Source organism: Capricornis sumatraensis, chromosome X (genome assembly GCF_032405125.1).
Source record: "Capricornis sumatraensis isolate serow.1 chromosome X, serow.2, whole genome shotgun sequence".
Taxonomy (NCBI): domain Eukaryota; kingdom Metazoa; phylum Chordata; class Mammalia; order Artiodactyla; family Bovidae; genus Capricornis; species Capricornis sumatraensis.
In genome coordinates, this window is record NC_091092.1 from 143,063,426 (window position 1) to 143,079,282 (window position 15,857).

The 15,857-nt window shown below is 52.3% G+C and overlaps 1 protein-coding gene across 5 annotated transcripts in view; it reads right to left on the reverse strand.

The window, feature by feature from the left end:
• TBL1X (transducin beta like 1 X-linked) overlaps nt 1-15,857 on the reverse strand; it is a 250,968-nt gene that overhangs the window by 15,615 nt on the left and 219,496 nt on the right. For all 5 annotated transcript variants that reach the window (XM_068961982.1, XM_068961980.1, XM_068961984.1 and 2 more), the window contains 6 exons: nt 11,559-11,823; nt 7,977-8,109; nt 5,750-5,891; nt 3,274-3,337; nt 3,043-3,140; nt 630-690 (listed from right to left, as the gene is read on the reverse strand). In XM_068961982.1, the coding sequence (XP_068818083.1) occupies nt 630-690; nt 3,043-3,140; nt 3,274-3,337; nt 5,750-5,891; nt 7,977-8,109; nt 11,559-11,823 (763 nt within the window). The remainder of the gene's footprint in view (nt 1-629; nt 691-3,042; nt 3,141-3,273; nt 3,338-5,749; nt 5,892-7,976; nt 8,110-11,558; nt 11,824-15,857) is intronic.

A 15,857-nucleotide genomic window follows, 5' to 3' on the forward strand; every position in this document is an offset into this window, starting at 1 on the left:
GGTGGGGAGACACAACTCTACAAAGGCTCAGTGACTCCCACCTCCATCAATGTTATTAGGAGTAAAGCAGTACCAAGCACCCCGAGCCCAGCACCACCAGAGATGTGTGCACAGATGAGTCCTCGGGCACAGCCACAGAAGACACGGGCTGACTGCCTCTCCAGCGGGGCGAGGTATGCACGGGGCACCTCCCCGGGTCTGCTGGCCGCACCAAGAGGGAACCAAGGGCCACGTGCCTCTGCCACAGTCATGTCGAGGACCCTGCGGGGAGCCTCTCCTCCCAGTCTGCTCCTGTAGGGCCACACCCGTCCCCTCCTGCTTGGAGCCCTTCCCGGGCACCGAGGTGGGTCGCGCTGACTCGGGGAGTCCTGGGTGCCAGCCCTGTGGTTCTGAGCATCACCAGGAACCCGGATCTGCCCAGCAGGAGAGACCCTCGGAAGTCTGCAACACATCACCTCAAGGCCACGATGCATCAGCAAACGTCCACCCCACACGCTCAGCACTGCTCTTGAGGCATGCCCTCTTCCAAGCATTCACTGTTACTTAAAGGGACCCTTCTCAGGACTCCGAATTCTCATTTTTGAATTAAAAACAAGAAAAGTTAAAAAAATATATTAAAAAGTACTCACCAGAATGAAAGGGAAACTGTTGTTTGGCTTCTCCTGTGTGAGCATCCCAGATTATTGTTGTCTGTAATCCGCAAAAAAAAAAATAAAAAATTTAGTTACTGGTTCCTTCAGCCAAGTTTTCTCCAGAAAAATTTGTCACACACGAGAACACAGCGAGCCCTTTTTTCTAAACTAGCACTGCTCAACTTAAAATTTTCTAGTAAGCACAGTAAAAAATAAAATAATTTAAAAACCAGTAAAACTTATTTTCACAATATATAGTTTATTTCACTCCAGTACAGTGAAAATGTCGTCACTTCAACGTGAATCAATATGTTCGTATCACGTGGCCTGCGTCTTTTTCGCCCGCTCTTTGGAATCCAGGGTGTGTCTTACACACTTAAATCACCTAGACATCACACTTATGAACTCAGCCACGCCTATCTGGTTATTATACTCCTCCGGACAACGGCAGCTGTAACTGATATGCAGGAAACTACCAATTTTGGTGGGAGTCCCATTTTTTTCCTCAAACTTAAAAACCTATCATTAAAAAAAAAAAACTTTTTCTCTTTAAATGAAGAGATTTTTGGTTGCACAGGACGTGAGATCCCAGCCATGCATCAAACGTGTGTCCCTCTGCACTAGAAAGCGCAGAGTCTTAACCACTGGACCCAGCAGGGAAGGCCCAAACTTGAGAAACTATTAAAAAACAAACACAGAAACAATGCATATATAAAACTCTGTTTTGGAGCAATTTTCTAAGTGAAAAGCTGCAGAAATGGTTATTTCTGAAAATTCCCCTGACTTTCACTCTGTGAAGTAGGGGCATTACACAGGCTAGAGAAACTGGGTTCCACTGGGGTCTGGCACTGATGTATTGCTACACATATTAAGGAGAAAAAAAAAAAAAAAAGATCTCCACCCCAGAAGACAAAGGAAGTCACGAATGCTTCGGAACACATTATAGTATTGGGGAGACACGTGGGGAAGAAGCCGGAGGCAGCTCGATGCAAAACATTTGGAATTAATTCTCAACTGGAGTTTTCAGCTAAACTGGAAACTTGACGCCTCCCTGTCAATGACATTTTAATCAAGATCTTCCTTTAGGAAAAACTGGTTCTACTTTGTATCAACAGCGTTAACTTTTCCTGGCGAAATACTGGGCACTGAGTGTGTTTGAAACCCTTCAGGCCAGCTCCAGCGCGAAGTCGCTTCAGTTGTGTCTGACTCTCTGTGACCCCATGGACTGTAACCCACCAGGCTCCTCTGTCTATAGGATTCTCCAGGCAAGAACACTGGAGTGGGTTGCCATGCCTTCCTCCAGGGGAATCTTCCCGATCCAGGGAACGAACCCGCATCTCATAAGTCTCCTGCACTGGCAGGCGGGTTCTTCACCGCTCGCGCCACCTGGGAAGCTCTAGACCAATTAACATTTTTATCCCCTGCTCCACAGTGTGGTTTATAGGATTTTAGTTCCCTGACCGGGTACTGAACCTGGGCCCTGAGCAGAGAAAGTGCCACGTCCTAACCACTGGACTGCCAGGGAAGTCCCAGCGATTTTTTGTTTGATGGAGATCAATCTTGAGTGTTCACTGCAAGGACTGATGTTGAGGCTGAGACTCCAATCCTTTGGCCACCTGATGCGAACAGCTGACTCATTTGAAAAGACCCTGATGCTGGGAAAGATTGAAGGCGGGAGGAGAAGGGGATGGTAGAGGATGAGGAGGTTGGATGGCATCACCGACTCAACGGACATGAGTTTGAGTTAACGCTGGGAGTTGGTGATGGACAGGGAGGCCTGGCGTGCTGCAGTCCACGGGGTCGCAAAGAGTCAGACAAGACTGACTGAACTGAACTCAACTCTTTACTCTTAACTGAGCCAGTCACAAGTCTGGGGCATGGCAGAGACTATATAAACACTTTCACAATTCTGACACAACTTCACACGCTACATCAGTTGTTGTAACAACTTATCAGTTCAGTTCAGTCGCTCAGTCATGCCTGACTTGTTTGCAACCCCATGGACCTCACAACTTACTCTGCGTTACCTTAAGCATACACTGAGGAAAAGTAAACATGACTTACCCAAAGGCTTTTATGGATCAGAAATACAGGTTAGCCACTCTGGGTTAAGCACGCACTGAGGGCCAAAGCCAGGATCCCTAACTTAAATTTCCTCCCTGAGATTATATCATTTTCAAGAACACTGTTATTATTCCTGCCATAGTTGATTCATCACGGTAGACAGTCTCTCACTCAGACACTTCTAGAATTCCAGAAGATCAAAACCACAGAAGCTCACAAAACCTCCAAACAAGGCCCCTTTGATTTCTTAAGGGGGAGGCAGAATTTCCAGAATTCAAAGAAACGGTGACGTTTCCCGAGAGATTAAACATAGATGAACAGTAACGTATCTCACGCAAACACTCACTTTGTCTACTCCAGCACTCAAAATGTAATTGCCCTTCTTGTTCCACTTCAAGGCGAAGATTGGGCCTTTATGTTGGCCTAAGGTGCTGGCCAGGTTACCTGGTACGTTACAAACAAAGAGAGAAAGCAGGGTGATTTCTGAGACACGCTCGGTCTGTACCCCAGATGATGTCAACTGAAAGCACCCCTCCTCCAACCCTAATGCGAGGGAGGCGGGGTCAGGAGGACTTACCATCCTCTGTCCATATTCTTGCAAAACCATCATAGGAACCCGTAGCCAACAGTGTCCCGTCACTCTGTGGGCCAGACACACACACCAACACAAACTGTTTATTAGAGCTTGCACGCGGGACCTTCATTCCCCTAGCAGGGGTCGAACTCACGGCCCCTGGGATAGAGGTGCAGACTCCTGACCTCTGGGCCACCAAGGAAGTCCCAGGCTTCCCTCCCCCCAAATCATCACAAGGCCAGGGGGCGAGGAAAACACACCACACTCCGTCACCACTGACGACATCAACAAAAGGCACCGTATGAAAAGCTACTGTGTGGCTTTCGGAGACCTTGGCGAGCTTTGAGAAATAGCTGCAGATACTTGGACGAGAGAAGCATTTGTGATGAAATGACAGGATGTACAGGGATAAGATAAACTGTTGGTGGGAATGCAAACTAGGACAGCCACTATGGAGAACAGTGTGGAGATTCCTTAAAAAACTGGAAATAGAGCTGCCATACAACCCAGCAATCCCACTGCTGGGCGTACACACCGAGGAAACCAGAAGTGAAAGAGACACGTGTACCTGAATGATCATCACAGCACTGTTTACAATAGCCAGGATGTGGAAGCAACCTAGATGTCCATCAGCAGACGAATGGGTAAGAAAGCAGTTGTACATATACACAATGGAATATTACCCAGCCATTAAAAAGAATGCGTTTGAATCAGTTCTAATGAGGTGGATGAACCTGGAGCCTATTATACAGGTTACAAATAAGAAAAGGAGTACGTCAAGGCTGTATATTATCACCCTGCTTATTTAACTTATACGCAGAGTACATCATGAGAAATGCTGGGCTGGAGGAAGCACAAGCTGGAATCAAGATTGCTGGGAGAAATATCAATAACCTCAGATATGCAGATGACACCACCCTTATGGCAGAAAGTGAAGAGGAACTAAAGACCCTCGTGATGAAAGTGAAAGAGGAGAGTGAAAACGTTGGCTTAAAGCTTAACATTCAGAAAACTAAGATCATGGCATCCGGTCCCATCACTTCATGGCAAACAGATGGGGAAACAGTGGCTGACTTTATTTTGCTGGGCTCCAAAAACCACTGCAGATGGTGACTGTAGCCATGAAATTAAAAGACCCTTACTCCTTGGAAGGAAAGTTATGACCAACCTAGACAGCATATTGAAAAGCAGAGACATTACTTTGCCAACAAAGGTCCGTCTAGTCAAGGCTATGGTTTTCCAGTGGTCATGTATGGATGTGAGAGTTGGACTATAAAGAAGGCTGAGCACAGAAGAAATGATGCTTTTGAACTGAGGTGTTGGAGAAGACTCTTGAGAGTCCCTTGGACTGCAAGGAGATCCAACCAGTCCAACCTAAAGGAGATCAGTCCTGGGTGTTCATTGGAAGGAATGATTTTGAACCTGAAACTCCAACACTTTGGTCACCTGATGCGGAGAGCTGACTCATCTGAAAAGACCCTGATGCTGGGAAAGATTGAGGGCAGGACGAGAAGGGGATGACAGAGGATGAGATGGTTGGATGGCATCACTGACACAATGGACATGGGTATGGGTGGACTCTAGGAGCTGGTGATGGACAGGGAGGCCTGGCGTGCTGCGATTCATGGGGTTGCAAAGAGTCAGACACGACTGAGCAACTGAACTGATACAGAGTGAAGTCAGAAAGGAAAACACCAATACAGTATACTAACACATATATATGGAATTTACAAAGATGGTAACAATGACCCTATATGCGAGACAGCAAAAGAGACACAGATGTACCGAACAGTCTTTTGGACTCTGTGGGTGAAGGCAAGGGTGGGACGATCTGAGAGAATAGCACTGAAACATGTATATTGCCGTACGTGAAACAGATCGCCAGTCCAGGTTCGATGCATGAGACAGGGTGCTCAGGGCTGGTGCACTGGGATGACCCAGAAGGATGGGATGGGGAGGGAGGTGGGAGGGGGGTTCAGGATGGGGAACACGTGTATACCCATGGCAGATTCATGTCAAGTATGGCAAAAACCACCACAATACTGTAAAGCAATTAACCCTCCGATTAAAATAAATTAGTAAAATAAAATAATATCGAAAACAGAAAAACAGAAACTGTATAGTCCAAAAACAAAAAGAACGTGATAAAGAGAAAGTGAAAAGACGCTGGAGAGCTGTGTGCGCGCCCAGGCACAGATGCTGGGGGTTGGGTGGGAAGTCAGCATCTTCTTGGGCACACCTCACAGGGTACCCTCAACGTAACAGGCTCCCCGATAAAGCCGCCAGACTCCTCCTGCCGACGTGCAGCTTACTGAACACCATCCGGCTGGTGGTCGGCCCAGACCCCTGGCTGGGCTGACCCACAATCCCGTCCCCTTCCTGGGGTGTGCCCCAGCTCCATCCAATGCCACAAGCCCTTGCCGAGGCCACAGGGACCGCACAGGTGTCCCTGATGGCGTCCGGGAGGGAGGCGGCTTACGTTCCAGTCCAGCGAGGTGACATCTTTGTTACTGGGGACGTCGTGGCCCCCCTCCCGGATACAGTGCCTCAGCACCAGCTGCGTGGAGCCCCCGTTGGTGTTTTCATTCAGGTTCCATATCCTGGCGGTCGAGTCTCCAGACCTGCGCAAGGAACACAGCCGGGCTTCAAGCTCCTGGGCCCAGAGCAAGTGACACCCACCGCTGCTTGTTGCCTGGCTGGGTCTCCATCTTTTTAATCTTGCTCCAAAAAACAAAAAATCACCATGGTTTTTTCTTTCCACTCTTAGGTGCCCTTATGTCTGTGCATAGTTTTCCACACGGCTGAGAAAAGAGCTGAATAAGGACTTCTGCACAGGCTTAGACACCCCAAGGGTTCCCCTCGCTCAAAGCCCTGCTCTGTACCCTGAGAAGACTGCGAACACGACGTAGGAAGGTAGTGTCTGTCCCAGGAGGAAGGACTTGGACACCCAGACCCCGGGCACCTATGTATACATACCCCCCAACCTATGTATACTCAGACATCCTATGTATACTCAGACACCTGGACCCTGGCGCCCCCTAACCTGACCCTGGAGGAATCAGAACACCCAGACATGGGCACCCCCCAACCTGACCCTGGAGGACTCAGACACCTGGTCACTGGGCACCCCTGGCCTGACCCTGGAGGACTCAGACACCTGGACCCCGGGCACCCTCCAACCTGACCCTGGAGGACTCAGACACCTGAACTCCGGGCACCCCACCAACCTGACCCTGGAGGACTCAGACACCTGGACCCCAGGAAAACCCCCAATCTGACCCTGGAGGACTCGGACACCTGGTCACTGGGCACCCCTGGCCTGACCCTGGAGGACTCGGACACCTGAACCCCAGGCACCCCCGCCTGACCCTGGAGGACTCGGACACCTGGACCCCGGGCACCCCCTGCCTGACCCTGGAGGACTCGGACACCTGGACCCCAGGCACCCCCGCCTGACCCTGGAGGACTCGGACACCTGGACCCCGGGCACCTGCTGCCTGACCCTGGAGGACTCGGACACCTGGACCCTGGGGACCCTCCAACCTGACCCTGGAGGACTTGGACACCTGGACCCCATGCAAACTCCCAACCTGACCCTGGAGGACTCAGACACCTGGACCCCATGCAAACTCCCAACCTGACCCTGGAGGACTCAGACACCTGGACCCCATGCAAACTCCCAACCTGACCCTGGAGGACTCAGACACCTGGACCCTGGGGACCCTCCAACCTGACCCTGGAGGACTTGGACACCTGGACCCCATGAAAACTCCCAACCTGACCCTGGAGGACTCGGACACCTGGACCCCGGGCACCTGCTGCCTGACCCTGGAGGACTCGGACACCTGGACCCTGGGCACCCCCTGCCTGACCCTGGAGGACTTGGACACCTGGACCCCATGAAAACTCCCAACCTGACCCTGGAGGACTTGGACACCTGGACCCTGGGCACCCCTTGCCTGACCCTGGAGGACTCAGACACCTGGACCCCATGCAAACTCCCAACCTGACCCTGGAGGACTCGGACACCTGGACCCTGGGGACCCTCCAACCTGACCCTGGAGGACTTGGACACCTGGACCCCATGAAAACTCCCAACCTGACCCTGGAGGACTCGGACACCTGGACCCTGGGAAAACCCCCAAACTGACCCTGGAGGACTCAGACACCTTGACCCTGGGGACCCTCCGTCCTGACCCTGGAGGACACGGACACCTGGACCCCGGCAACCCCACCTGACACTGGGGGATTCGGACACCTGGACCCCGGGCACCCTTGGCCTGACCCTGGAGGATTTGAACACCTGGACTCCAGGCATCCCCTGCCTGACCCTGGAGGACTCGGACACCTGGACCCCATGAAAACTCCCAACCTGACCCTGGAGGACTCGGACACCTGGACCCCGGGAAAACCCCCAACCTGACCCTGGAGGACTCGGACATCTGGACCCCAGGCACCCCCCAACCTGAGCCTGGAGGATTCGGACACCTGGACCCCATGCAAACTCCCAACCTGACCCTGAAGGACTCGGACACCTGGACCCCAGGAACCCCCCAACCTGACTCTGAAGGACTGGGACACTTGGAACCTGGGCACCCCCCACCTGACCCTAGAGGACTCGGACACCTTGACCCCAGGCACCCCCCAACCTGAGCCTGGAGGACTCGGACACCTGGACTCCGGGCACCCCCGACCTAACCCCTTACCCCGAAGCCAAGAGGTCACTGACAGGGTTCCAGGCACAAATGAACACCTCGGACTCGTGGCCCCGAAGGACGGTGGCTTTGCTGGGCGGGATCTCCACATCTCCGTCGATTTCCATTGGTTTTGAATGATTATCTGTTGGGGGGAACAGGACAGGAGACGTGTCACGGAAGAAACCCATCCATCCTCAGGGCATGTAAGCTTTACAGACAACTTTCTCCGCTGCACTGCCAGGCCCCTGGTGACGATTATAACCAGATTATGGCTTCTGTGAAGCCACATCTCTTCACAGTCTCCAAATTTGATAGGAGAATTAAAAACTGGTGTTTATTCTTTGTAACTAGGGCCAGGCTCATAGGTAATAACAATGGGAACAAGACTGGACACAAACAGGAGACAGCTGTCTCTTGAGCAGAATTTGAAGGTTCCTTCTCTCTCTTTTATTTCTACAGTAAAAAGAAGTATATTTTGTTACATTTTCCTAAGAAGTCAATGAGGAGAATGGGACACAGAGGATGAGACAGTTGGATGGCATCACTGACTCAATGGACTTGAGTCTGAGCAAACTCTGGGAAATGGTGATGGACAGGGAAGACTGGCGTGCTAGCCCACGAGGTCTCAAAGAGTCAGATACCACTGAATGAACAACAGCGACAAAAGCAAAATTAGGAGTTTCTGAATACCAAAGGCTATCTCACTCTTTGTTATATGCCTAGAACTTAAGTTGAGCTGCTGCTGTTTAGCGCTAAGTCACGTCCGCCTCTTTGGGACCCTTCTCTGTTCACAGGGATTCTCCAGGCAAAAATACTGGAGTGGGTTGCCATTTTCTCCTCCAGGGGATCTTCCCGACCCAGAGATCGAACCTGCATCTCTTAATGTCTCCTGTACTGGCAGAAAAGACCTTTACTGGTGAACAACTTAACAACTGAACAAGTCAGCTGCAGACACTGCTGCTAGAATTCAAGTTACAATTCAAATGACAGTGGGAATAATTAGGATACATATAAAGTTTTCTCAGCAAAAGTTCCTTCTGTTGAGGGGACAAGTGATTTTATAAGACATCTTCCTGAGGTGTTAGTTCCTAACCTACGAAGCTCCCAACCTACGAAGCTCCCACATGGACACGACATCCTTCTTCCAGAAGGCTCACCACCCACAACCCCTCAGCCTGCAAACAACCTCATGGTCTTGGGACTCAAATGCTATTTTCTTACTGGAGCCAAGTGTGTTCCGGGCTTTTGAAGCCATGCAGACACACCCCAGATGACCCCACGGGGACTCAAGGTTGTGAAAGAGTCGGGGGCAACAATCATGGTCGACGCTACACAGAAGAGACTCATCCTGGATCGTGCTGTAGCGTTAAGTCACTCAGCCATGCCCGACTCCTTGCGATTCCCTGGACTGTAGCCCGCCAGGCTCCTCTGTCCATGGGATTTCCCCAGGCGGGAATACTGGAGTGGGTTGCCATTTCCTCCTCCAGGGGATCTTCCTGACCCAGGGATTGAACCTGGGTCTCCTGCACCGTGGATCCACTTTCTCCCCTTCTATGCGGCACAAGAAAGAAGGTTCTTGAAGGTCAGAATGAAGTCTAAATTCAGACGCTGTAAGTCTGGCTGAAGCTGCCTTTTAACAAGAGCAGGTCGGACAGAGTAGAAGTTGGAAAACTGGACATTGCATGCGTGTGCGTGTGTTTAGGTGGGGAGGTTGGTGGCCAGCCTTCAAGTGGAAAGTAACCCCACTGCCGAGGCCCCCTCAAACGAAGGAGCTGGGACCTTCCAGCACACCTTGAGGTCTCCATGTGGCTACGCTACCTTGGCATCTTAGATTGAAAGACATGGTGGAGTTTAAAAGTTCGCAAGATTTCTGTCACAGTCGTAGGTACGTAGATTTCTCAAGCCTCACCAATTACGCTTCCTTTCTGGGGTGGAAGGTGAAGAAAACAGGGACGTTCACCCCCTGGGCTGTAGCTGAAGCAAACGAGGACGTTCACTTTCTTCCTGTTTCACTCTTAGCACCTTGACGGAGAGACCCCATGGGGCAGGGCAAGCCCACGAATGACGTGAGGGCACAAGCCACGTTATCTTTTCGTCTCCTTTCCTGGCCCCCCATCCTTGCGAACCTTGTGAACAATGATTACGGGGCCTGCTGATGGGAGGTCATTTGATTCGATGCATGGCAACCTGGCCCTTCTCTCTGCCCAGTGGTTGAGCCGTGTCCCAACTCCAGTGCGGAGAGGCCTCGGCCCGAAGATGACAATCTTCCCCCTCGGGAGAGCGCAGCGCCTTGGAGGGAAGAGGCGTTCAAAATAGGGAAGAACACACGCTCCCTGGCAGAGACGTACATGCATGTACACACATGCACACTCTGAAGCTGTCCTTGAAGCCGTCTCTGAATTTGTCAGCAGGAGGTTCTCTGGCCTTCCCTGGTGGCTCGGACGGTAAAGAATCCACCTACCAATGCAGGAGACGCAGGTCCGATCCCTGGGTCGGGAAGATCCCCTGGAGAAGGGAATGGCTACCCACATTCCAGTGTTCTTGCCTGGATCATTAAGTGGACAGAGGAGCCTGGCGGGCTACAGTTCATGAGCTTGCAAGGAGCTGGATATTATTGAGCAACTGAGCACTCTCTGATTTGAGGCTCTCTGCCTCATTTCGCACACACTTTTGGGCATTAGCTAACAGGAACGCTGCTGCAACAAACCGCATAAGCCAGCATTCGCTATGCGGGCCTGGTGACCTCTCAGTGACCACGGGTTCTGAGTGTCATGTCAGAATCCGTCCACAGGGCAGGACAGTGCAGGGAGCCTCCAGAGACGAGACCCTCCTGAGCCGGGCGGTGTTCACACGGCAACACGACTACCTTTACACCAAGTGAGCTGTCAGAGCAGCAGAATCCCTACAGCTGAGGACGTGCAGGTATTAGAAAGTCACGTCACTGGTACCACGTATAAAACTAGAGAGCCAGCGGGAGTGTGCTGCGGCGTCCCACGTGGCGCTCGTGGTAAAGAACCCGCCGGCCCATGCAAGAGATGGGGGTTCTACCCCTGGCTTGGGAAGAGCCCCTGGGCAGAGGAAACGGCGACCCGCTCTAGCATTGTTGCCTGGAGAAGCCCGTGGACAGAGGAGCCGAGACAGTCCACGGGGGTTGCGAAAGAGGCAGACGCGACGGAAACGGCCTCGTGCACACTCCTGCACAGGAATATGCTGCTGTGATGCAGGGCGCTCTGTAACAACCTAGAGGGATGAGATGGGCTGGGAGGAAGCTTCAAGAGGTAGGGGACATGTGTATCATGGGTGTATCTACGGCTGATTCGCGCTGATGGATGGCAGGGGACCTATGAATACCTATGCAGATGCTGGTGTTGATGGATGGCAGAAACCAACACGGTTCTGCACGTTAATTATTCTCCACTTAAACAAACAAAACCACGTCTAAGGATTTCGATGGGAAAATTGGAGCAAGAAGGCCTCCTGGGTGCAGAGTAAGCAAACGCTAGCCAAGGCCTGCAGGGCACCGACCGGAGGACCCAGCCGGACTCGGAGGACACCAGAGAAGCCGGCCAGGAGTGGGCACCCCGCACTCACTGATGGCGTGTGCTCCGTTCTCCTCCCCGTTGACCGTGGCCTCGCCGTTCTTTGGTGGGTTCTGCTGGGAAACGGCCGCGGGGGCTGCCGTCGTGGCCGCTGCTGCTGCGGCTGCTGCTGCGGCTGCGGCTGCTGCGGCCGCGGCCGCCTGCTGCTGGGCCAGCTTCTCCCGGAAGGCCTGCTGCCGCGTCTGCACCACGTCCGGCATCACCGCGTCGATCAGGGACAGGGACTCGATGGGGCGGCCGTCAAACACCGTGCCGTCCTGTGGACAGAGCCCCGGGGAGCGGGGTGGGTCAGCTCTGGCTGGGCGTCTCCTGGGTTGGAAACGCAGCTGCCTGGGGGAGGCGTGGGGGGCTGCCTGGGATTGGAACTGGGAAGGGGCGGCCCATGGACGCCGAGGCCCAGCACTCGGTCAATAGCAACGTGAACCCAGGCATGAGGGGGCCACCCCGAGCCTCCTACTTCCCGTCACAACTGGAGGGCTGCAGTGGTCTCAATGGAAGGGGGCGATCCTGCTCCTCAGGGCGGGGGGGCATCCGGGAAAATCTGGAGGTGTGTCTGGTGATCACGACTGCAGGGTGGGAGGGGCACGGGTGCAGCTGGCATGCAGCGGGGAGGGACCGGTGATGCTGCCTAACATCCTGCAGTGCACAGGATGCCCCCCCGCCTCCACCCCCAGAGAGGAACGGTGTGGTCCTCAAGAGTGGAGAGCGGCATGAGAGACCCCGCCCTTGCTGGACCCTCTGACAAGTCTCCGGCTCAAGCTGCAAAGTCCTGCCTCCACCCCCCACCCCAGCAAATCAGGCTCTGACTCAGAGCGTATCTTTCCATCCGACATTATCAAACGCATGTACTGCCATGTGAAGTGACTTCTGGGGACTCAGGATGCAAGATGTACCCATGATATAGCTAACGACGGCACCGCTGAGGTACCACGCCTATTTCCTCAGCTTCCTCCGAGTCTCCCAGTGTCCATCGAGGATGAAAAAAAAAAAAAATCTCTCCCTACCTGCTGAGAAAACACAGGAGAGGGTAACAGAGTCCTTTCCTGAGAAGGTGCTCTGATTATTAGAGTCACACGAAACTCCGGGCCTCTCGCTGTGTCTGCTGGATGTTCAGACCGGTTTTTGACTGTTTTTCCCTCATAAATCAGGAAGAACTGAAGGACGTATATATCAACTACACAGTAGTCGAATGAAACAGCACCCCAGCTGACTACCGGATACTACACAATATTTGAAAATTAGAGAACAATGTAGAACCTGGAGAAAAGAAGTCACCCTCATCCCCTGATTCTGCCCATGGAGTGGCCAGTGTTGACCGGCTGGCCAGCCGCCTTCTACGTCACCTTCCTTCTTTGCATATTTATGCCCCAGATGGATGACGATTCTGCAAAAGGTAGTAACTGCGCAGAGTAATAAATCGCTTCCTTGCCTAATCTCTAAACGCACACCGTCTCACTTGTAACAACTGGAAAGCTAGGTGACAAATGAGACGACCTTTCCGTCTCCTCTAGGCAATGCTGCATTTTGAATTGACAAGGGAGAGCAGGTATGGAAATGAAAGACATGGAAACTGGGTGTATGTGAGGCTATGTGTGTGTGTGTGTGAAAATGAAAGTCACTCAGTTGCGTCTGACTTTCGCAACCCCTTCTCCAGGCCAAAATGCTGGAGTGGGTAACTGTTCCCTTCTCCAAGGGATCTTCCCAAGCCCATGATTGAACCCAGGTCCCCTGCGTTGCAGGTGGATGCTTTACCAGCTGAGCCACCAGGGAAGCCCAAGAATACTGGAGTGGGTAGCCCATCCCTTCTCCAGTGGATCATTCTGACCCAGGAATCACACCTAGGTCTCCTGCATTGCAGGCGGATTCTTTACCAGCTGAAAATTCTTTGCCTTTACAAGGGAAGCCTGTATGTGCGTATGTCTGTCTGTGTGTGTGTGTATGTGGGTATGTGTCTGTATGTGTGCCTGTGTGGGTGTGTGTGTCCGTATATGTCTGTTACGTGTGTGTGCACTTGTGTGCATCTGTGTGTGTGCAGGGAAATCCAATCACAGCATTGCACAATCTGACAGCTGGGGTCCTGTACTCCTATTCCCACACGTATCTTGTGGGAAAAAAAAGAGAGAGAGACTTAGATGGGATCATGTTGCCAGCAGAAGATCCCGGGCACCCCGATGTAAGAAAAGGAAAGAGGAGATTGCCTGCTGTCGGGCAGGAAAGCCTACAGCGTCGGCAGACAGCTGGGTGTTCTCTGAGATGCGGGGTTTTGGAAAACGAGAGAGGAACACACAAGAGAGAACGTGAGATACGCTACGTCTGTGATTGCAAAAGCTGAAGGGAAAGTGGAGGCAAATGCGATAAAGACAAGACAGGCCTGCAAGGGTGAGAAAGGGACGAGCAGGCGAAGCAAAGTGTGGAAGGGTTCAGGGAGACGGGCTCGAGGGTGGGGTGACCGTGGGAGCGGCCTTCTGGCGGTAAAGGGGAGGGGGCGTGTGGCCGCTGAGCGGTGTCAGCCGTGCTGGACGCGTCGCAGCAGGAAACGGGGACCTGGGGCACGGCGGTGTGCTGGATGGAGCGGGGCTGTCACTAAACGGAGGCAGGACGGGGGAGAAAGGGAGCTAAGTGCAGTTACAATCAGAGGGTCTCAGACTTGAGACTCCAGCAAGACCCGGACGTCACAGGAGGCCCCAGGATCCTCACAGGACAGTCCCCAGACAGCAGCAAAGCAGGTGGGAAGGGGAGCTGTCTTGACCCCTCACCCTTTATCTTTAAAAGGGTTCAGTTCAGTTCAGTTCAGTTGCTCAGTCGTGTCTGGCTCTTTGCGACGCAGCATCAGGATCTTTTCCAAAGAGTCAGTTCTTCGCATCAGGAGGCCAACGTACTGCAATTTCAACTTCAGCATCAGTCCTTCCAATGAACACCCAGGACTGATTTCCTTCAGGATGGACTGGCTGGATCTCCCCTGCAGTCCAAGGGACTCTCAAGAGTTTTCTCCAGCACCACAGCTCAAAAGTATCAATTCTTTGGCACTCAGCTTTCCTTACGGTCCAACTCTCACATCCATACATGACTACTGGAAAAAAACCAAAGCTTTGACTAGAGGGACCTTTGTCGGCAAAGTAATGTCTCTGCTTTTTAATACGCTCTCTAGGTTGGTCGTAGCTTTTCTTTCAAGAAGCGAGCATCTTTTAATTTCATGACTGCAGTCACCATCTGCAGTGATTTTGGAGCCCCCCAAAATAAAGTCTCTCACTGTTTCCATTGTTTCCCCATCTATTTGCCATGAGGTGATGGGACCAGATGTCATGATTTTAGTTTTCGGAATGTTGACTTTTAAAAAAGGGTACAATAACTCATTTAAAAACCGCTATAAAACTGGCCCCGATATGCACGTGCCCTCATCTATAAAGAGGGAGGGTATTTAAGCAAATCGGGAGCGACTTAAATGTACACATCTGGTCCCAACCTCCCGGAGGCAGCTGTGCAGTGAGCCCTCTATCAAAGCCATCGCTTGACATAACCCCCTTGAACTCAACAGTACTCATCTCTCCCCTTCAATTTTCTGGGAGTGCCCTTGCTCAGGTTCACATAAAACACAGACTCTAGGTGAAATGACTCACACGGTCCCTCTTCCACTGAACTGCTGAGACACCTCCAGGAGGAAGGGTGATTTCTGTGCCCGTGGCTGGCCCATGCCCGTCGTGAGGCACGGCTGAGTCTTGAACGAGGTGGGTCTGACCTCCCAGGGTCCACTACACGCGGATGTGTTTCAGCACGCTCACCACTGTGTTTGCCCTCCGTGGCGGGCGGAATCCGCAGATACAGAAGGGCTGACTGTGGGACCTGAGCACCCTCTGTGGATTTTGGTACCCACAGCAGGTCTTGGAACAAATCCCAGGAGGATTCCGAGAGACAACTGTATAAATCAGCATCCTTTTCAACGCATCATGATGATCCCTTCATGGTGAACGGTGTCGGACTCTTGATCTCCAAAGAAGAAGATTTCGCTTCAGGACCACGGACCAGGCTTGATCATTCAAGAGCTGTTGTGTAGCAGAAGTTTTATTAAAGTATAAGATGGGACAGAGAAAGCTTCTGACACAGATATCAGAAGGGGGACGAAGAGTGGCCCCCTCACCAGTGTTCAGTTCAGTTAAGTTCAGTCACTCCGTCGTGTCCGACTCTTTGCAACCTCATGGACTGCAGCATGCCAGGTTTCCCTGTCCATCTGCAACTCCTGGAGTTCACTCAAACACGTGTCCATTGAGTCGGTGATGCCATCCAGCCATCTCCT